This window comes from Ambystoma mexicanum, chromosome 2p (assembly GCF_040938575.1).
Source record: "Ambystoma mexicanum isolate Mex_15411 chromosome 2p, UKY_AmexF1_1, whole genome shotgun sequence".
Taxonomy (NCBI): domain Eukaryota; kingdom Metazoa; phylum Chordata; class Amphibia; order Caudata; family Ambystomatidae; genus Ambystoma; species Ambystoma mexicanum.
In genome coordinates, this window is record NC_090923.1 from 1,337,902,605 (window position 1) to 1,337,925,389 (window position 22,785).

Genomic DNA, 22,785 nt, shown 5'->3' on the forward strand with positions numbered 1-22,785 from the left:
AAGGCTCACACTGCTGCGCTCACATAGCACAAATCAGTGCTAGAAAAAGCTTGCATGGCTAGAGTCCTACAGAAATGCCAAAGCAGTGCTCCAGCTACAGGACCCAATGCGCATTTCTGTAGGAATAGTCACGCTTTCAGAGGACTGTATACTAGTAGTGTTATTGGTACGACGTCCTTTCATCAACAGCGATTTTGTTTTATGGAAAAATGTCACTGAAAAATAAACTCATAAAAAAATATAGGGGTGCTGGGAAAGGGCATATAAAAGGTTGGGGGAGGGGGTCAGGAATAATAAAAAAAATGGTAGAGTAGGGGGAGTTTGGGAGGAACCCCCATAATAAAAGAAAACATTTTTCAATGGGTTTTGTCAGCGAACAATGATTGTAAAAAAAAACAGGTGAAAAAATAGCTGTCGATGAAATGACATAGAACTATATTATTAGGGTATGTATTGAGCATGGACCTAGTGCCAGGAATCAACAGAGCGCTTTACAAGTCATAGGGGGAAAGACAAGGGAGCGGGGAGCAATTAGGCAGCACAGGATCTACAAGCAACCAGGGGAGGAAACCGGAGGAGCAGATCGCCCGCCTCAGGCAGGGTGTGGCGTTCAGGGCCTGTACAACCAGGTGTTATGGAGGAGCCATTCCTTGAAGAGGAGGGTGTTGACGGGGAGGAGGTTCCAGAGTCTGGGGGCATAGACAGCTGGACGGAGCAGGCATAATGAATGCCCCAGACAATTGACAAGGCCAGCGGTGGATCTAAACCATTAACAGGGGGCATGTGGGTAGAGTTACACTCACCTGGTTCCACGGGGGCGCCACCCAGCAATCGGTGTCCAGGTATCCCTCCCTGCGATGCCCAGTAGTGACCAGTGGAAGAATCCTTGTTCTTGATGTTGGCGGGTTCTCCGTCCTGCTGTCTCGGCAGGGGCGCGTGGTGCTTTGCGGGCAATGGCGATCGAGTTACTTCACTGATGCCGGCCCGACATGAGTCTTTCAGGTAGGTCTTATTGCTATGATGTTTTGCTGTCCTAGCATGCCTTTCTGGAATTAACAATGTCTTTTTTCTCTTCCTTAGGTACGTGGAAGTCCAATTCGTGGCGAAGATTGGATTTGGGGTTCGCTGGTAAGTATTAGCGTTTTTGGAGTGCCTAGACGCGGCGACTTGGCACTTAAGGCAGCGCTAAGGTGCTTGCCTTTACTAACCTGTTATCTTTTGTCTTCACAGGTCGCGGTGCTCCGCCGGAGTGTAGTATTCCAGAGATGTTGCGGAATGAAATGCGAGTGGGAGGGTAAGCCTTTTGGCGGAGTTCATTAACTGTGTAAAATGTCTAAAGCCTTGTCTTTCTCTTTCTGCAGGTCCGTCGATCCGAAGGAGCGCTGTTTCCAGGATGCCGGTCGGAAGAGCTGATAACCGCTAATGATGGAATTCAGTTAAGCTGCAACCTTTTCTAACGATGTCTTCTTTCTTTTTCTGCAGATGCTGTTTATCCTAGCTGAACGCGGCGAGTGTCACGTTACAGTATTGCAAACTAACGCGAAGCGTGTCAGTCCAGTCGGGCGTGGTTTAAATAGCTTCAAGAAAGAAGTCCAGGTAAAAGAGTTCCAAGGTGCCACACCCAAACCATCCTTCTGCAAGCAAGGTTCCAAGAAGCCTGATTCTGTGGATGCTTCCACATTGAATGACAGTAACAAAAAGTAGTTCCCAAGCACAAACACATTATTAAGTATGAGCCTGGCGCCAAAGGCGCCAGGACTGGCCCCAAGAAGGCCTCGGTTGGGATTTAGAGGAGACTGGGGTCAAGGCTCCCCCTGGCCCATGGGTAGGCCAGGGGGGCTTCGGAGTAAGGGTTGTGACAGCACTTCCCCCCAAGGCCCCTCTCTCAAGGTGTTCCTTCTGTCCGGTCCAGGTTTAGTTGGGAAGTTTCGATGGTACCTTTTGATTAAACGCGGTGCGTGAACATTTTCGCTGGGTTCCCAGGAGCTATCTTGGGGTCCAAAACCCTTCCAATCTATTAGATAGTATAGCTTGCCTCTAGAGTACTTAGAATCCAGTATACCTTTAATTTCAAATTCTGATTTCCCGTCGACAAGATTGGGTTTTGGTGCCGTTCCAATACGTGTGCCAGGTTGCATCGGTTTTACCAGGGACACATGGAATACTGGGTGGATACGTAAATTGGGTGGCAAATCTAATTTGACGGCCGCTGGACTGATAATTGCCTTGATAGTATAGGGACCCACATACTTAGGTTGAAAGGTCCGGGTTCCTTTGATGGGCATAAATCTGGTGGCTAACCAGACCTTGTCTCCTACTTGATAAGTCGGGGCCGTAGTCCTGTGTTGGTCGGCGAATTGTTTTTGTTTGTCTTTGGCATGCGTTAGATGTTCTTTGGCCTTTTTAAAAGCTTGAGTGATGTTGGTGTGAAGGGCTACTACCGCAGGCATTTCTAATCTGGTTGGGAGGTCCAATTCCGAGGTACGCGGGTGTCTGCCATAAAGAGTAAAAAAGGGCGTTTGTCCCGTGCTGGAATGTAAGGGGTTGTTATACGCGTACTCGGCTATCCATAGCAAGTCTTTCCAGTCTCTTAGCTCGTGATGTAACATACACCGCAGATACTGCTCTCGGGTCTGGTCGGTCCTTTCGGTCTGGCCGTCTGTTTGAGGGTGATGGCTAGTGGATAGTCGAAAGTCAATTTGTGCCATAGCACAGCACTTCCTCCAAAAGTTAGAAACAAACTGACTACCTCGATCGGAGATCAGGACTGACGGAAAGCCATGTAATTTAACAATATTGTCCAGAAATACCTTGGATAACATGGATGCATCTGGAAGACCCCTGAGTGGAATAAAGTGGGCCATTTTTGAGAATAGGTCGACAACTACAAGAATGGTGTTAAACCCTTGACTGGTAGGTAGCTCAGTGATGAAATCGAGGGAAAGAGTGTGCCATGGTGCTGGAGGAATGTCCAAAGGTTTCAGAAGGCCAGACGGTTTGTGTTTTTGTGATTTATTCTGTGCGCAGACTCCACAAGACAATGTATTGGATGATATCTCTTCGCCAGGTAGGCCACCAGAAGTTCTGTTTAACCTTGGCTAAGGTTTTGGTAATTCCGGGGTGTCCCTCGATTAGGGAGTCATGGTAACTTGAAATAACCTGTTGTTGTAAGTTCTTGGTGGGTATGTATAAGCGATTCTTGAAGAATGGTAATTGGTCTTGGACGGAATACTGTTCTCCTTGCGCTTGCCACGCAAGGTAGGCATCCCGATTCATGCTCTGTTGAATTTCTTTTTTTCAGTTCTGTGTGGGTTAAGGCAGTAGTAAGGCCTAAGAGCTTATCTACTGGTATGATGGGGACTGGATCTGGAGCCGTATAAACCAAGTCATTAGTGTCAGTACGAGAAAGTGCGTCAGCCTTTCCATTCTTGACGCCGGGTCGAAACGTTATGACAAAATCATATTCAGCGAAGAAGAGAGCCCATCGCAGCTGGCGTGAAGATTGGGCTTTGGCTGTCTTAAGATATTGCAGGTTTCGATGGTCTGTGATTACTGTAATGGTGTGTCTGGCTCCTAGAAGGTAGTATCGCCAGGCTTTAAAGGCGGACTTGATTCTGGGGGCGCGAACTTCTTTGACCAGAAGGCCACGGGATGTAGCTTGCCAGTTCCGGGATCCTTTTGAGAGAGGGCAGCTCCCATTGCTATACTGAAAGCGTCCGTTTCCACGATGTACGGGAGGTCTGAACGTGGATGTCGCAGGATTGGTGCTGAGGTGAAACTTTTTTTTAGTTCCTGAAAAGCCTTTTCTGCGTCTTCAGTCCAGGCAAATTCTTTGTAATTTTTTCGCAGTAATGCGGTGATTGGGTGTACGATTTGGGAGAAGTCTGGTATAAACCGGCGATGAAAGTTTGCAAAGCCTAACATGCTTTTTACTCCTTTTACAGACGTTGGTGATGGCCATTTCAGAACGGCGTCGACATTGTGCAGGTCCATCTTGATGTCTCCGGGAGTAAGAATGAAGCCTAGAAACTCTACTTCGGTTACGTGTAAATGGCACTTTTCCATCTTGGCAAATAAACGATGTTCACGGAGTTTGGCGAGGACTGAAGGGACATGTTTGACATGGTCTTGTTTGGAAGTTGAGTACACCAGGATGTCATCAATGTACACTAAGGTGCAGACATCAATTAGCTCTCTCAGGACGTCATTCATGAAGGATTGGAATGCTGCCGGCGCGTTGCCTAACCCAAAGGGCATGACTTGTTATTCGAACAAACCATATTTAGTACGGAAAGCGGTTTTCCATTTGTCACCGCTTCTGACCTGAACCAGGTGATGTGCTCCCTGCAGGTCCAATTTGGTGTAAATTTGAGCATCTTTGACCTGGTCCAGCATTTCCGGAATGAGTGGCAAAGGGTAACGGTTTTTTACAGTGATCTGGTTCAATGCGCGGTAGTCAATACAGGTCCTTAAGTCCCCTTCTTTTTCGGTACCAAGAACAAAGGACTGGCTGCAGGGGACTTCGACGGACGGATTAATCCGTTTGCACGGTATTGGTCTAAATAGGACTTTAGGTGAAGGTTTTCGGGTTCAGTTAGAGCATAGATTCTCCCACAGGGGACTTGGGCACCAGGGACAAGGTCGATTTGACAGTCATAGGGCCTGTGGGGTGGCAGGGTATTTGCCTGGTCCTTCTGGAATACATCCTGGAAATCACGATATTCCTCAGGCAGATTACTGATTGCACCCAAAACAGATGTCGTTGTTCGGGGAGTTGTTGAACTACTGCAAGCTGTCTTCTGTTCCCGGTAATAACAGGTTAGAGAACAGTCACTGGGGAAGGTTAATTTCCTGTCTCGCCAGTTAATGAAAGGATTATGAGCAACTAACCATGGCATCCCTAGTATAAGCCGAAATTGAGGCGCTTTGATGATGTCAAACGAAATGAGTTCTCTATGCCCATCCTGACACAGCAATGTTATTTCAGCTGTGCATTGGGTAACGGGTCCGGAAGCAATTTCAGTCCATCAACTGTAGTCACCTTATCCATAGTCGGCTTGGAACATAAGGGAAGAGTCCAGTCTCTGCAACTAGATCCTGATCAATATAATTTCCGACTGCCCCACTGTCGATGTAAGCATCAATGGCATGTATTCTTGAGGACCGTTGGTTGTTGATTAGGATCACTGGTATTGCAAAGTGTGAGGTCGGTGGCTCCTTTCTCTCACTCGAAAAACTGACCTCTACGTTTGTCGAGCTGGGTAGTTTTCCGACTTAGGTTCTTTTTCCTCATTTTTCCCAGTGGCCCAATGACCTTCCTAGGGGGTTTTATTGGGCAGAGTTCAGAAAGTGTCCTGATCTTCCACAGTACAGGCATAGTTGTTGCTGCCTTCTTTTGTCTCGCTCTTGTTTGGTTGACGGGGGTTGCACTCCCCCGAGTTGCATGGGCTCCACAGGGTTTTCTTGTGCACGAGTTACATTGTCTCTTGACCGAACATACACTGCCCGTGGATCCATTTTGGAGCAATCTGCTTTTCGGTCTTGCACCCGATGATCTAATTGCACAACTAAGTCTATGAACTCCGAACAGTCTCGAGGGGGGTCCACTACTTGAGCTAGTACGTCTTTTAACTCTCCCCTTAATCCCCGATGGAACAACGCGGTTCTCTTGTTTTCAGGCCACCTAGCTTCAGCGACAAGTCTGTTGAAGGTTGCGATGTACGTTACCAAATCCTGATTTCCCTGTCAGAGGGAAAGGAGTTCATTGTCCACTGCTTGTTCTCGAGTGTGACGAGCAAACAGCTTCTCCATCTCCCTCTGAAATCCCCCAAAGTCATGTAATATAGGATCATCATGGGTCACTAACGGTACTGACCAATCTGCTGCGCTACCGCTCAAATACGATAGAACAAAGGCCACTCGAGCTTGGTCATTCGGAAATGCTCCTGGCCTGCAAAGAAAGTGAAGGCGGCATTGAGTCATGAAAGAGGCATATTTCCGTGGATCGCCTGTAAATCGTTCCGGTGGGGCTAAAGGAACTGCTCCTGGTAGAGTAATTTGCACCGGAGTTGAAGAAGCGGAAGGCAGTGTAGGGTTCTGCATCGTTGGATTGCCTCCCGGCAGAGGTATCTGGCCTGCCTGTGATTGCAAGTATTGTCTGCTCAGGTCTTCTGTGCGCTCCTTAGTCACAATTAATCTCTTCGGAGAGCATTAGTCTCCTGACGGGCAGATTGAACCTCGGCGCGTAATTATCCTATCAGATGGGCCAATTGGTCTAGTTCTGAGGTTTCCATGGCGCCCAGGTGGATTTTAGTTTGGAGGCTTCGCGTTCTGTTACGCTCACCTGGTTCCACGGGGGCGCCACCCAGCAATCGGTGTCCAGGTATCCCTCCCTGTGATGCCCAGTAGTGACCAGCGGAAGAATCCTTGTTCTTGATGTTGGCGGGTTCTCTGTCCTGCTGTCTCGGCAGGGGCGCGTGGTGCTTTGCGGGCAATGGCGATCGAGTTACTTCACTGATGCCAGCCTGACGTGAGTCTTTCAGGTAGGTCTTATTGCTATGATGTTTTGCTGTCCTAGCATGCCTTTCTGGAATTAACAATGTCTTTTTTCTCTTCCTTAGGTATGTGGAAGTCCAATTCGTGGCGAAGATTGGATTTGGGGTTCGCTGGTAAGTATTAGCGTTTTTGGAGTGCCTAGACGCAGCGAGTTGTTACTTAAGGCAGCGCTAGGGTGCCTTGCCTTTGCTAACCTGTTATCTTTTGTCTTCACAGGTCGCGGTGCTCCGCCGGAGTGTAGTATTCCAGAGATGTTGCGGAATGAAGTGCGAGTGGGAAGGTAAGCCTTTTGGCGGAGTTCGTTAACTGTGTAAAATGTCTAAAACCTTGTCTTTCTCTTTCTGCAGGTCCGTCGATCCGATGGAGCGCTGGTTCCAGGATGCCGGTCGGAAGAGCTGACAACCTCTAATGATGGAATTCAGGTAAGCTGCAACCTTTTTTAACAATGTCTTCTTTCTTTTTCTGCCGATGCTGTTTAGCCGATGTTCGTGGCTGGAGCTGAACGCGGTGAGCGTCACGTTGCAGTATTGCAAAGTAACGCGAAGCGTGCCAGTCCAGTCGGGCGTGGTTTAAATAGCTTCAAGAAAGAAGTCCAGGTAAAAGAGTTCCAAGGTGCCACACCCAAACCATCCTTCTGCAAGCCATGTTCCAAGAAGCCTGATTCTGTGGATGCTTCCACATTGAATGACAGTAACAAAAAGTAGTTCCCAAGCACAAACACATTATTAAGTATGAGCTTGGCGCCAAAGGCGCCAGGACTGGCCCCAAGAAGGCCTCGGTTGGGATTTAAAGGAGACTGGGGTCAAGGCTCCCCCTGGCCCATGTGTAGGCCAGGGGGGCTTCGGGGTAAGCCTCGTGACAGGTAGCTCACAAGTAAAGCACTGGCCTCACACATGGAGCCGGCCTGTACTTCACAATTTAAAATCCCACTGCAGGGCTAACTCAGCCATTCATCCTTCTGAGATTGATAAACCGAGTACCATTGTAATGGGTGATTTATTGATTTGTTTCAGATATACTCGTAACCAAAACTATGGGTAATAATGAGAACTTTTATTGTAGAGGCCCAAGGAATCTGACATTAAGCGCTACACAAGAGTACAAATTACTATCAATATAATCGGTGTATTTCAATAGGAATGCTCACACTGCTAGACCCGCATAGCATTGGCAATATGCTTCTAGATGGAGCTCACGCAGCAGGGCTCCTGTGGAAACAACCACTGTTAGGGTCCCCTAACACCCACAGGAGTCTGCCGCTGCTGCTCAGAACTAACAGCGCTCCCCTGAAGAAGCTCACACTGCTGAGTCCTGTCGCCCTGACACTGCACTCCTGGGGGAAGCTGAGCCTGCCGAGTCCTGTAGCCCTGACACTGCGCTGCAGGGGGAAGCTCAACCTGCCGTGTTCCTGTAACGATGGCAGAACACTGCTTCAGACGACTCACACTGCTGGAGCTCTACAACATGGACAGGGAACTGCAGGGGCCCCCCCGAGTGCCGGCTAAGCAGCGTTGCGGAAGATCACACTGCTGGCCCCTTGATATCTAAGAATGCACTTCTCCGCTGCTCAAGGAAGCTCACACAACTAAAGTCCTTTAGAACAGACAATATGCATCGCTGGCTCGGCAACATGCACACTGCATTTGTGAAGGGGTGCGTACACTGCTTGGGCCCGTAAGAGTTGACAGTGTTTGTGCAGGAAGCTCACACTGCTGTGACCGGATAGAACTGAGAGCTGGCCATGGCAGGCGCTGGCACAGCCAGAGTCTCAGAACACTGGCAGAGCACAGCTGGGGTGCCACAGCACTACCAGTCCTGGAGCATTGCCAGGGTGCTTTTGGCGGAAGCTCACACTGCTCACCTGGTAAAGCACTGACTGTGGAGGAAGCTCACATGGGTAGGGTCCCGTACTAGGGATAAGGCACCGTTAGTGTCCTCCTTCAGTGCTGACAGTCTAGCTTTGGAGTAAACTAGGACTGCCGGGGTCCTGTAGGCTTGGGGGGAGGGGGGGGGGGCAGCGGCAATGTTTGGGTGTTCAAGGGACAGCGAGCAAAGTGGTTCAGAGAAATCAACCAAGGCCCCCTCGGAGGGCTCAAGATACTGCTTGACTTGCTCATGAAATACTCATTTACCAATGCTCCAGATTGCAGGGAAATGTGCACGTGCCCAGGTGCAGTCACACGTGCCCTGCAAGCAAAGGCCTGCAACACCTTCACATGTCGAGGTCCAAGCGTAACTTCCAAAATAGAGCTATAATATGAGTGACACAACATAGCAGACCCATCCTCAGACATTCAAGCACATCTAACCCTGTTGCAGGCCAGGAAGCTCTTCCTAGGCCCAGGGTCAGCATGTGTGCGCCCATCCTCAGCTCGTTATTCCCAGGATTGGCCGTCATATCCCCCAGCATTCATTATACGCCAACATTATAGCCGGTCAAGTGGCACAGCGAGTAGAGCGCTTGCTTTGACATCCGTGCAGAGCGGGGCCAAACTCAGCCTTTCATCCTTCCGCGGTCGATAAATGAGCACCACACACCGTGTGTAATAATAAGCAGCGCTCAGATACCTGAGGGTTCGTAGCGCTATATAAATGCGAAATTATTATTATTCTTACCGCCTAAAATGCCAAAAGAAACTCATACCTGCTTCACAGGTGCAGCCTCACATGTTGTCTCATACAACGGAAGTGTTCTCATAGCCCCAGGTGCACCTCAAATGCACAGGTATTGAATCATATGTCCATGACAGAAATACCTTCATATTAACAGGCTCAGTCTTACACACCTCGGTAATGCATTTACCATCCAAGCAAACTCACAAGGATGGTGAGCCCCATGTAACGTGGGCACCTGGGGCAAACTAAGGAGAGAAACAACAGAGGGGGTGTCCCACGGAAAAATGATGTCATCATTTATACAAGAAATTGAATATAACAGTATTCCCATGGTTCACAGTAAGAGACGTGTCACAACCTCACTGATGGAAAAAGTGGTAGAAATATATATTTATTTACTTATTGCGTAAACAAGGTTTATAAACAGCTAGAAGCAATGTGCAAAACAGCATGAAAACATTATCACAAAGAGAGAACGTACAAACAAAAAAAAGCAAAAAGTGGACACAATTACTTTGGGTGCTGAAATCAACATACATGACGTGAAAATCAATGTACATAACTAGTTGAGGCCGCCTAAACCCGTTCCTTAAAGTCGTATGTATATATGATTGCTCTTTGGAACTTGCAATAGACTAGTTTCGGCATTGTAAATTAATGATGCCATCAGTCTTCTTCAGGACCTGCAGTACCAGTGGAATAGCTGCCGCATTGTAGCCATGCATTGTGTTACTCAAATCATTTCCAGAAGAGCTGACTCCCCATCAAATCTTACGTGGCACTCTATAATTCTGCTCAAACCTCTCTATGCCACACTGCAGGTGATCAATTAACCTGTAATTCAATACCCTCCAAAATGGCATCCGTGTTGGAAAGAAATGCGGAAAGAATCCGCTACAGAGCAGATTCAAAAACATGGCTCGAAATCATTTTGTATCTTCTGGCTGTGTGTACCGGGTTCACTATGCTATGAATTCATCTTAAACCCAAAGATGATCATTTTCTGCCTACATACGCCGCATTCGAATACAGCCGCCGTCTCAAGGCTAACTGCCGTGGGTACTTTGAGGGTCTTTGTGAGGATGTTTTCATGCTATTTTGCACATTGTTTTTAGTTGTTTATAAACTTTTTGGTCTGAGGTAAGTAAATAAATATATATTTCTATCACTTTTTCCATCAATGAGCTTGTGACACGTCTGTTACAATGAACTTCAGGAATAATGTTGCCTTCAATTGCTTGTTTAAGTTATGACATGAGTGAGTTTTCCGTGGGAAACCCCTTATTTAAGCACACATTGCTATGACAATGTCTACATTCCCCCCGGAAAATGCCCATGCCAGCCTTCACATCGCCATCCTAGATGCAGCACAGGCAGCAGCGTGTGCTGTTCTCAAACTAACCAAACCGTACAACCTACTATCAAAATAGGACCAGGACAGAGTACTGCAGGGCAAGCATCCCTTACACAAGCAACATTATGCTTAGCTATACACATACAGAATGGTGCAGCATAGGTAATGGCTGTCTCCTGCCACATTAAGGCAAGCACAGGCAGAAGATGAGCAATCTTGCCACCGGCAGAACGGGTGCATCACAGACAGCAGCAGCTCAGGCCCCCTCCTCTCACATCACAGCTATTGCTCAGGCTTTCCTCACACAACTGTTACAGCACAGGCCGCAGCAGTTCAAGGGTTCTCTCACCCAATACAGGGACAGTGCATGTACTGTCCCCGAAGGAAGTCATCTTTCTCCCAGCTTCCAATGCCATTCCTACCCTCCCTTCTCCGATCACCTGCCCACCTGACCTTCTTGTTCCCTCGCCCAAGCCTCGCAATCTTGGGGCCCGTTTGGTAGCGCGCTCGGACTGCAACAATTCATCGCTACCATTGCTTCTGCTGCTCGAGTGGTATTAGCATAATTGACCTAAAAACATTTGAGCTAAAACATTTGATCGAATGTATTTGACCCTTTTTTCATCACATTTAATTAAATATATATATGGGAGTGGGTAAGAGTATAGATTAGGTTGAGGCAAGTGGGAGGTGTGGGGCGTGGTCTACCGCCGTATTTTAGAATAAAAAAGGTCAAATAAATTAGATGAAATGTGATTAGGTCAAATATTTTAGGTCAAACAGACCCAAACTGCTCGTAATACCCTCCTCAACATTCAAACAATGCAGCCTTTGATTAATAGCCTAATCTCCACCCTCATGTTTAGTAACTTGATTACTGCTGAAGCCTACTCTTTGGCCTTCCTCCCTCTAGACAAAGTCCTCAGCTTTGTTACCCACAATCTCTACAACCTACCCAGATTCTCCCCCACTTCTACCTACCCAAACATCCTGGTTGGCTCTTCACTCACAGCCTCTCTCTTTTTCAAGTTCCTTCTCCTAGCCACCAAATCTATCAATGGACTTGATCCTAAGTACATGTCTGATTGTACCTAAGTTTACTCAGGCAGGAACATAGGGGTGGAATCTTGCCTGCCGGTAGTCCGCCCCTGTGCCATAGAAAGCACGGCGGACCAAGCAGAAAGATTTAACGTCGATGCGCGTATCCACAGGAAGCCAATGCAGATGGCGAAGTACCGGGGTAATATGGGAGTGTCTAGATGTCAAGGTGGCTGCTCTCGCTGCAGAATTCTGCACGACCTGGAGACGCGGGATAAGATACGCAGATTGTGCCTTGTTTTATTTGGAGTTTGTATGATGATTTGTAGACATGTTCCTAGTCTTTCCCACTTAAGCTATCCCTGGAGTTTTGGCGATTTTGTTACCAAATCTCTTTTGAAATGTTTCAAATAAACTGTCCCGATAATATATAACCTGATGTTTGATTAACATCCCATCTCTGCACTTTGACACACAAAATGTACACTAAAATGTTTTTCAACAAAAAATATATATATATGTATATATTTATATATTTTTTGTTCTAACCCCAGCACCCACAACTGAATGGATAATACACCTTGAGTGTGATGGTGACATTGCTGCAGGACACACATTGCCTGTCTCCATAGACCAGGCCAGTTCCCACCTCAGTGGAGCCCTCCATTGTTGCTGGTGTCATTCTGCGTTCAACCATAAAGAACAACAGCCGGCACTCCCCTCCTTCAGATATCAGTGTATCTCCTCTGATTGCACAGCTGTCAGCAATGGATGGAATGAATCTAGCAAACACACACACTAGGCAATGCAACTCTCGCCCAAAGAGAGAAAGAGGCAGGGAGCGAGACAGGAAGGGAGAGGGAGCGAGACAGGAAGAGAGAGAGAGAGAGAACACGGTATGTGTGTGTGAAGGAGAGAAAGAGCACTGAGTAAAACAGGGAGCGAGAGAGAGATAAAGAGGCATACAGTGAGACAGAGGGAGAAACAGAGAGCACAAAGTGTTTATTGTGAGAGAGAGAGCAAAAGAGAGAGAGAGGGGGGGGGTGGGGGAGGAAGAGAGAGAGAGAGAGAGAGAGAGTCATAAAATGAGACTGAGGGAGAGATAGACAGAGAGCAAGCACAACGTGTGTGAGAGAAAGAGCATAGAGAGAGAGAGGCATACAGTGAGACAGAGGGAGAAACAGAGAGCACAAAGTGTTTATTGTGAGAGAGAGCAAAAGAGAGAGAGAGAGAGAGAGAGGGAGTCATAAAATGAGACTGAGGGAGAGATAGACAGAGAGCAAGCACAACGTGTGTGAGAGAAAGAGCATAGAGAGAGAGGCATACCGTGAGACAGAGGGAGAAACAGAGAGCACAAAGTGTTTGTGAGAGAGATAGAAAGAGCACAGAGTGAGCAAGAGAGGGAGAGAGAGAGAGGGAGATAAAGAGGTATGGAGGGAGATAGGGAGAGGGGAGGAGAGAGAGAGCACACGGTATGTGTGTGTGAAAGAGAGAAAGAGCGCCGAGTAAGACAGAGCGAGAGAGAGAAAGAAAGAGGCATACAGGGAGACAGAGGGAGAAACAGAGAGCACAAAGTGTTCGTGAAAGAGAAAGAAAGATCACAGTGTGAGCAAGAGAGGGAGAGAGAGAGAAGGGGAGGGGGAGAGAGAGAATAAGAGGCATAAAGTGAAACAGAGGGAGGGAGAGGCAGAGAGAGCACAGCGTTTGTGTGAGAGAAAGAGAGAGAGAGGGGGGCGTGACGTGGAATTGAGGGAAAGACAGAGAGAGCTGGAGCACAACGTGCGAGAGAGAGAGAGAGACCTAGAGTGAGACAGAGAGAGAGGGGAGAGAAAGAGAGAGAATGGTGTATCATACACTGTGCACAGCTGGAACATTATTTCCTTTTCTTTCTGTTCCCTTTGCATACTTACCCCAGAGGATATGTAGACGGGAACAAAGACCCAGGCCAGGGCCAGAAGGATGAAGGTGGCCTGAAGAAGAGCGAGAGAGAGAGAAACATCCCATTCAATGATAACATCGTCACAGAGGCAGATACTGTTTCATTTACAACGACCTATGCCACTATATTGTTATCAATGGAGCTTTGTTACAATATTGACCAAAAATGTGCTCCGTGTAGTACAGGGTAGAGTTTCCTACACACTGTTGCCCCCTAGCGGTTTAAAAATGAAAGCGTAAAAGTCAAGTTATGTAAAAGTATAGTGTTTTAAAAAAAAAAAATACAATCACACATTAACTGTCATTTATGGGGTGGAGGAAGTTGCTGTTTTTGGCTCATAGTTTTGCCGTTGTGAAATTATGCCCACTTTATTTTATGCCATGTTCGATTTGTATAATGCCCTTTGTACCTTTTTTTCTGAGAGACACCTCCCATCACCCAGTGGCACATTAGGACATTAGCCTCCATCTTTTGATTTGTGAATAATTAAAAAAGGCTCTTACATTCCACTCGAAGCCGGCCACAGCAATCCCCCCGGCGGCGCCAGTGCCGGCCAGGCCGATGAAGAGTCCGGAGCCTTCACTGCTGGCGAATAAGGAAGCGCCAATCTGAGGGGAAATAACAGATTTACTTAATAATATGTTTTGAAAGCAGGCAGGCAATCAACCAGGTAGGTTTCAAGATAATAGGTCTGCATCAAAGCCAGTCATGTGCCTCGCCAAACATTTCTCTTCACAAGGCGCTATGGAACAATGTTTGCTACTTATTCCTTCATCCTTCTAGCTCCTTTTTAGGTTTTGTTCAAAAGTGTCACTTTAACTAAATATAGTTGAGCAAACACTATTGGTGTAGCTAGTGGTAGATGGCAAATGTATATGAGCACACATCTGCCACGGGTATGTGTAATTATTGCCTTTTTTGTTTGCTTACAAGATTCTCATTTGCGGAAAAGTGAACAGTCGTGCGCCTTGGTTGCCTCTGATTGAAAGAGTTCCAGATGTCCAGGTTTGACAGCAGCCATTAATTTGCTCTATTTTTTTTGTTTGAAGTTTCTGCCTATTTTGTGTTCAGTACTTTAATAAAGTGATATTAATGCAGGAAGACCCTTTCACTAAGGCCTGGCGCCCAATGTAAGGGCCCTACCGCATACTTGCCAACCCTACCGATTTAGGCAGTAGGATACCGCTTTTAAGCAGTCCTACCGCCTACCGAATTAGTGGCAACAAATACCAATTTAATTTTTTTGTTAATTATAATTTTTTTTTTTGTCCTGGATTTAGCAGCCTGTTCGGACCTGGTTGCAGGGTGCGCAAGTACACAGAATCCAAGGAACGTTCTTCAGTGGGGATGTGTCCAAGCTGCTGCTTTTATTATGATGTGTTCTTACTGGCAGCAGTTAGCAGACCAGTGCGCTAGTGCAACATCCCCAGACTGTCAGAGTCACCCGTGAGATCCGCTCCAGCACTTCTGGATATCAACAGCCCATGGTTCACCGTACCTCAGCTCCACGGTGCCAGTCATCTACATGCTGGGGCGAGCCACTGAAGAAATGGCGAGCCACTCCTCCTAATGAGTTCTGGCAGGTGTGAGCTTGCCCCAGGAGCCGGGGGGAAACTTCACGTTTCAGCCCCGCCCTGCGCGAGTCTCGCCACTTCCACCCGCCTGCAAGTGCAATATGCAATTTCTTCAGCGTAGCTACACAATGCAGCGCTCCTCTCTCCGGCACCTGCTACATACAAGCCAACCCTACTGATTTAGGTGGTAGGACACTGCTTTTTAAGCAGTCCTACCGCCTAGCGATTTAGTGGCAACAAATACACCGATTTTTTCAATATTTTTGAAACAAAGATTCTAACAGATTTTTGGTCACAGAATGTTGGCATGTATGCTACCGTAGCAACGGCCCTTAAGAAAGGTGTTTTCGGGGCCCGTGACTGACAGGGTAGAGCGACTCGTCCATGTAACATCACCACAAGCAGCACCAATTTAAAGACGCAGATGCTAACGTCCTTTTACAAGTAAAATAAGCTTACATTCATATCCTTTGCGACGCTGATGCTCTTTGCTGCAGTCCATTTTTAGTGTTTACTATGCTGACATAGATGCAGAAAACGGACCAAAGCCAAGAGGACCAATGGACTCTGGTGAAGAGCCATGGAAGGAAGGTCAGGTGTGAGGTAATGCCGCTGCAGCAACTGCTGTGTGAAGTCAGACTAAGAGCAACGCCTTCAACAGCTAAAACATCTGTTAGGGTTGCCAGCTGTAACTTTCAGAGGAATGTCAGGGGTGCATTGTCAGGGCACAGCCTGGGCCGAAAAACAAGTCCAAAGCTGGGATTAGATATGTCATGTTCCTCAGCATCCACGTTTAGTGTGGAACTCCTTCAACAGTTTTCCTCATGTGAAGTTTGGGGTTAAATTTGCTCTCAAGTGCAAGGTGCTGGAGATGCCCATTGCCAGGGTCCCCTCTTCTGTAGTAGCTGAAAGGTCCTTTGGAACCTTTGTTATTCCTTGTGGGGGTTGTTATTAGTAGGAACGTTGTTTTCTGGGGTTGGCTTTTTAAGAAGTGTTTCACACCACAGATCTGCATTGAGTCCGTGCATTTAGAGAACAGCGCCTCACCCAGAGGAGAATGTCAGGTATGGTTGACTATTGTCTGTATATTGATGAGCAGAACCATCCATGTTTTCAATGAGTGCCCTGTGACGGATTCACATGGTTTCAGGATGGAAGCTACTGAGACCCTGAGGGGGAGGGGAAACCATCCATTATGTGAGGTTGACCCCAAGTTGGTGCATTCTTGATCCTATAGTGCCTCTTCCTTTTCTTTGCCTCTGCATCCAAGGTGAATAATGCCCCCCAAGACCCCCCATAAAGACCCTGTCACAAAAACCCCTCAGATACCTGTTTGGGCACACAAAGTGGACCCTGACACAGGCATCACCGCTGCCCGCTCCGGCCATATCCACATAGCATTCCAGAGAGCACAGAGGAGACATTGGGACCTGCCATAGGATCAATATGGAGTCAGGCAGCTGCTAGGATAGGGCCACCTGATTCAAGATGGCGGCCGTGATATGTATGTTCTTGGCCCATGGAAGCACGGGTCAAACAATTATCGCTTCCAATGGGCAGTTTCACTGAAGTGGTGGGGTTGATTAAAAAGAACTAATCAGATGTGTCACACAATCGGTCCCTACAGGTGCACATACCCAATTGTATAATTAGAATGGTTAACCACAGGCTAGAGTATAAAACAAGGTTCTATTTGATATGCTCGAATATTAAAGGCTGCACAGCCGATTTTGGTGTGGCCTTTAATATTCGAGATAGCTCACTTTCCACCCCTCTTCCCACTCTCCCTCCCCAACCCCTGTCTGCCCTCACCACCGAAATCGGGTGGTTTCACCCCAAACCCCTCTTTAATCTTGCCCCTTCACCACAACCATCCCTGCCGAAACCCCAAAACATATAAACACACACACACATGAAGACACACACACACCTTCTCCCCAGGCCCCTCCCCTCCATACCACAAACACTACCCACAACATACACACAGACACGCAAACAGACCAACACTTAACTGACAGCAAACTTCCGTCTTCCCCTGCCCGTCATGGCCGTGCCTGTCAGCCCCTGCGCGAGTGCGACAGAGCTGCGACAGATTTAGAAAGACTGCTCTGAGTAATGTTTCTAAATCGTTTTTGTAGGTTTTCTCGCTAAAAATAAAGAGTGATTTTCACTCTATACCTAAAAGCAAGCACAGTGTCGGCAGTTCTATGGAAATGTAGTGGCGGATGGATGGGCAGTGAGAGGAGCAGGCAAGGAGAGAAACGGCTATGAGAAAAGGTGGTATGCGGAAGGAAGGGGGGGAAGAAAAAGAGGAACATCAGAGACTTTGAGGAAAGTCTACAGAGCCTCACACTTGACCAAAGCAGGGGCACCAAAAAGTAAAGGGGAAAAAGGAGGTGAAAGGTGGTGGCATTAGGGCACATGGTGGAGAAGGGCAATGGCAGCTGGAGAGAGAATGGTGAAGGCCTTGACACCCGAAGCAAGAGCTGGTGAGCACAGCCCTAAACAGCCCTCAATAAACATGTCATAGAGGGTCTAGCTGGTGGACACAGAACAACGGGTTGCAGTGGGGTTAGCAAGTCTGCCAGAGACACTAAACAGTTCTTGCTAGATTCCAAAACGGTCTAAAAAGAGTGACGAAATAAAAGGCTGACACCTGGTAGTCCGTGACTGAGGCGTGTGGCGCTCTATAAAAATTTAAATAAATAAATAAACATCAAATCTGTTCGAGATGGCAAGTCCAGCAACGATTCTGAATCAAATTTAACTGAAGCCGGTGACTGTTGACCTGGAGGATCCCTGACATATCTGCTACCAGGGGTGATCCTCACAGTGGAGCCCAGAACTAGGACACCAAAAGGAGAGCTGTGCCTGTGTGGAATTCCACATGAAAAGGTAAGCATTGCCCTTGGACACAGACAGCGAGGGAAGAAATAAACTGTTGACAGCCAAGAGACAGAAACGCTCCTGGAAGGTGTGTCTTCAACGCGAAGTTCAAACTGTACTAAGGACCCAGTCCCAACAGTTGGGAAGGAGCGGTGACATCAGATCTCAGGAAGGGACACCTCGAAAATTAAAGGAGAGTCTTTGGTTTGGGGTCCATATCTCAGGAGGCAGAACCAGGAACCATCGCCAGGAAGGTACCTTCCTTCACTGACTGAGAGTCGCTTTAATTTGGGAACTCTTTTCCCTACAAGGATTTGCCCAATGTGACATTTCTAACAGAGACTAGCCTTGTGCCTTGGAAACACTCGTGCACTTAGAATTTCTCAGTCCTAGCACATTTCTGAAGACCTATCCTGCCACGGCCTGTTTAACGTTCTGCTCTCATCCAAGTGTGTAGTACGGTAAGCTTGTTTTGTTGTTGTAATAATATCAGCCTCTGAACTCGAGTTCTCTTTTGACACTCTTTGCTGTAAGAGCTCCCAAAAGCTTTGCACAAACTAGCAAACACGAGGGAGAGAATGGAGCCCTCATGGATGACGTAGAGTGGTGGGACAGAGAGAGATGTGGAATCGGCAGTTTTGACTCATAGAGCACAGTTGAGACTGAAGGTGGAGGACCATTTGTGCACATTCCCATCCAAGCCGTAGCAGGTTTTTAAGGTGTTTGGGAGTGTTACGAGTTGAACACTGAGGAGGGTTCCTGGAGGATGACGTAGGATTCTCCTCTAGCTATGAGGCTGAGGGTGTCATCCTCAACTTGTAGGGTCACAGTTTCTGAGCAGCAAAGTCATGTGGACAGGTAGACCCATAGTAGATGTTGCTGTTCTGAAAATGGCACAAAGTGTTTATGGATTCTGGGTTACTTCAGTACTTTGTCCTGCCTTGTGTAGATTTTATCAAGAGTAGGTGACCAGGCCAGATTTCAGTTTCAAAGAGAAGCTGATGGGGTTGAGCCATGTCTGCTGTTGTGTCTCGAAGGTTTCATTTTTGCCTTGGATGCGGGAATGAGGTCCGCTTGGTTACTGAAGGGTGTCAGGAAGTGCTTTACTTTGAACATATCTCCAACAGTAATGGTGTAGGCTTGTCCCATTCAACATAGCCCTTCTTTGGTGGGTGAACAAAGGAAATGGTGAGGTGGCAAGATGTAATCTCCTGTCAAACTTGATATTCTCCTTGGAGAAGAACTGTGGGAATTTCTTATCGAAGTGTTGGCTTTTGGTCTAAGGGGGAATGTTAACGACTTAGTGAGCAATTTCAAACACCTTTTTTGGCAGATGTTCTGCTGCATCAGTTTGGACTTGAGATATATGGCCTTGCCTTTTTATTAACTTTCCCGTATCTTGCTGTTGAGGTACAGAAGCAAAGAGTCATATTGGAAGCAAAATTAGTCGTCATTATGATGTTTTGCTTGTGGCAGTCGTGGGAGTATACATTTCGATATTTCCATGTCGGTTTGTTACAGTGTTTCATAAGGTTGTTGTCACATATTAAGGTCTAAAAATTAGTTACCAGCAATGAGGTTCTGTTTACCCAATGGATATTGAAATTACTGGCAAATAGGTAGAGGATACGTCTTATGAAGATCAAAAATGTGATGATCCCGACAGTCTTCAGATTTGGGAAAATATAGGACTCTGTTTTCCGTGAGGAAGGCTCTAAATATGCAACTGGAAACTATGATGAATAACCATCAATTTGCAGATTGGTAGATCAGGTGCAGTCTTGATCCTCAACCTTAATAACAGCTGTAATCTTTTCATACATACCAGCCTCAAAAGAAAAAGGAACTGGCCTGCTGATGGATCCCACGGAAGAGCTTGAGGAAGATGCAGAACAGCAAACTGCAGGGAAGAAGCGCTCCCAATCGCATGATGATGAGATCCACGAAGAGGCTTCCATTCCAGAACTGGAACGATGACCATTAGTGATGAATTTATCAAAGTGGGTGACAAAGAGGCCAATGTATTCCCCAGGTTTACCATTACATCCTGTATAGACTGTGGTGTTACTGCACTACAGAGTGATATTTGTCTATTAATTCATATGCTTTTTGGGCTTGCATCAGCACCATGGTGACGTATCCGAGAGAGCATGGAATACGTCTTATCAGATACCTGGACGACATATGCATAATTTGTCAGGACAGGAATTTGATAAAGGTGCAGGTGAACGCCATGATAGATCTGCTACCACAGTTAGGATTTTTGGTGAACTGGGAGAAATCCCTCCTGCAACCGAAACAAACCATGCAATTTCTGGGTTTTAAGGTAGATACGTCGCAGGGAACGCTGAGTCTTCCTCTGAGCCAAGTGAACGACATCAAAAAGAGATCATGAATACAAAAGAGTGGATGTCGTTATGGGAGATAGCCAGACTGGTCGGACACTTGGTGTTAGCTATTTTCCCGAGACTACTCCACTGCAGGGCCCTTCAGAGATCGAAGATTCAACATCTCAAGAGGAGCTTAGCTTACGAACGAACAAAGGGTGCCTCTATCACAGGAAGCAGAGAAGAACTGGAGTGGTGGCTACAACATATGGATGCCTGGAATGGGAGAGAAATATTTGGCTCATCCCAACCTAATAATAGAATCTGATGCCAGCAGATCGGGCTAGGGGGCCGAGGCAGGTGATCAGAGAAAGAACTAGACCTACACATCAACTGCCTAGAACGGCTGACGGGCTTGTGCTCAGTGAGATGTTGGGCACAGGAGAGAGCACAATGTTGTATACTCCTCAAGATGGACAACGTGGCCGCAGTCAGATACATGATCAGACTGGGCAGCACAAGATCCAGAATGTTGGCAGAGCTGGCAAAAGAATGTTGGCAGTTATTTCTACAGAGAAAAGTGTTAGTGATAGCAGAATATCTGCCAGGTCAACAGAACGAGGTAGCCAACTGGAACTCTAGGTTGCAGAGAGATGCCTGCGATTGGAAGCTGGACAAAAAAGTATTCCAGGAGCTGATGGCACGATTGGGTCCATGTCAGACCGACCTGTTTATATCGAGGTTGAACAAGCAACTACCTCAGTTCTTTAGTTGGAGGCCAGACCCCGAGGCGAAAGCGACGGACGCATTTCTCCAGAATTGGGGCTGGAGCACAGAATATGCATTTCCGAAAGTTTTCAATGATAGTGAGGAAAATAGCCTAAGTGGGAAGACAACAAGTCTCTCTGATAATAACAACTCCGGATTGGAGGGGCGAAACTTGGTTCCCCAATCTTTTGGAGATGACGCACGATAACCCGATGGCTCTACCGAAGAACAAACTGATCGTATGGGACTCCAAAGGAGGCAGCCACCCACTGGTGAGAACAGGTAGCCTTGGCCTAATTGCATGGGTTATTTCAGGGGATCCTGGGCGAGGCCGGTACAATCGGGCGAGGCTGAACAGATTATCGAGGAGTCCTGGGAAGTCCATCTGAGACAAAGTGAAGCACGCATCATTTGTAAGGCCGGAAGCATTGAATTTGGATTGAATAAAGACAATGAGATGTATTTGTTATTATAGAAAGCGTACATATCTGCAAAATGGACTGAACTCAACAGGTTCGCAATATAACTCTGATGCATATCTGACTGATACAATATTTTCAAATTTCTTTGCTTGCCAGACGTTTTGTTGGACAACTATTTTGTCTGTGACTTTCACCTTATCATTTATATTGACTCAATGTGTATCACTAATTAGCAGGGAATGAATACTCTCTTAGGGCCCGATTCTCATAATGGCGCAGTGAACGTGCTAAATAGCACGATTCACTGCGCCATTTCTTAACGCCCAGGCACCACTGCTATTCTGAAGTGGGCCTGGGCGTCATCGCAAAGCACAACAGTGCTTTCGCTGATATCCGCCTGTTTCCATTGGAAACAGGCGGATGAAGTTTCTCGGCAGCACTTTTGTTAAATAACGAGGAAATCGTTGTTTAACGAAACTGCTGCCGAGATCCAAACAAAAGCACGTGCTGCCTGGAGCCACAGCCTGCCTTTTCTACTTCATTTTCAGTGAAGGCAAGTGGCAGAGCGTACCACAGCACACATCATCCGCATAGACTGGTGAGGGTATCAGTCTCCGTCGTTCAGTTATTCATCTTGCACTGCAGGAATAAATATGAAATGCCCATGCTGCTGCTACAGAGCAGTGGCACACGTTATTACCAGCTCTGTGTGATTTCCTTAAAGTAGGGTAAATGAGTTATGTCAGAATTATACATTTTAAACATTTCAACATCTTGCTGTTTGATTGTGCAAGATTGCTCCAGTGGTGCCAACAAATGTATTTTTTGTATTTACCAGCTGTAATAGCTATAAGTATTATTTTTGAATCTTGTAAAAGCATACATCTTTTTGGATCACACATGTAGGCAAGTATGGTAGCATACCCAAATAATATCTCACCCACCTGACACATACTGCTTCATGTGGCACTCCTCCGAACGGCACCAATTGTGTCCCGTAGTTCAACGCCAATTTCAAGCGCTTGCGAAATTGGAGGAGTGCCACAAGAATAAGCATGCAAAGGCATAGTTAACGAGAGAGCCGGTTGCTAGGTCTGTTTCCAGCCCTTCCTAGCAACCGGCATCCATATTCCTAAAGTGGCGCACTCATTCCGACTTCGGAATATTGCGCCACTTTCAGAATAGGGTGTAATTACCGAAAATGTCGTTTTTACGACATATTTGGCAATTACCACCCACTTGAGAATCGCGCCCTTAGTGAGTTGCATGGATATAAATATCACTTCCAAAACCTATTTTTATATCT

The 22,785-nt window shown here is 46.9% G+C and overlaps 1 protein-coding gene across 3 annotated transcripts in view; it reads right to left on the reverse strand.

The window, feature by feature from the left end:
• SLC5A10 (solute carrier family 5 member 10) overlaps window positions 1–22,785 on the reverse strand; it is a 1,126,075-nt gene that overhangs the window by 804,178 nt on the left and 299,112 nt on the right. For all 3 annotated transcript variants that reach the window (XM_069645685.1, XM_069645684.1, XM_069645682.1), the window contains 2 exons: window positions 14,006–14,110; window positions 13,474–13,533 (listed from right to left, as the gene is read on the reverse strand). In XM_069645685.1, the coding sequence (XP_069501786.1) occupies window positions 13,474–13,533; window positions 14,006–14,110 (165 nt within the window). The remainder of the gene's footprint in view (window positions 1–13,473; window positions 13,534–14,005; window positions 14,111–22,785) is intronic.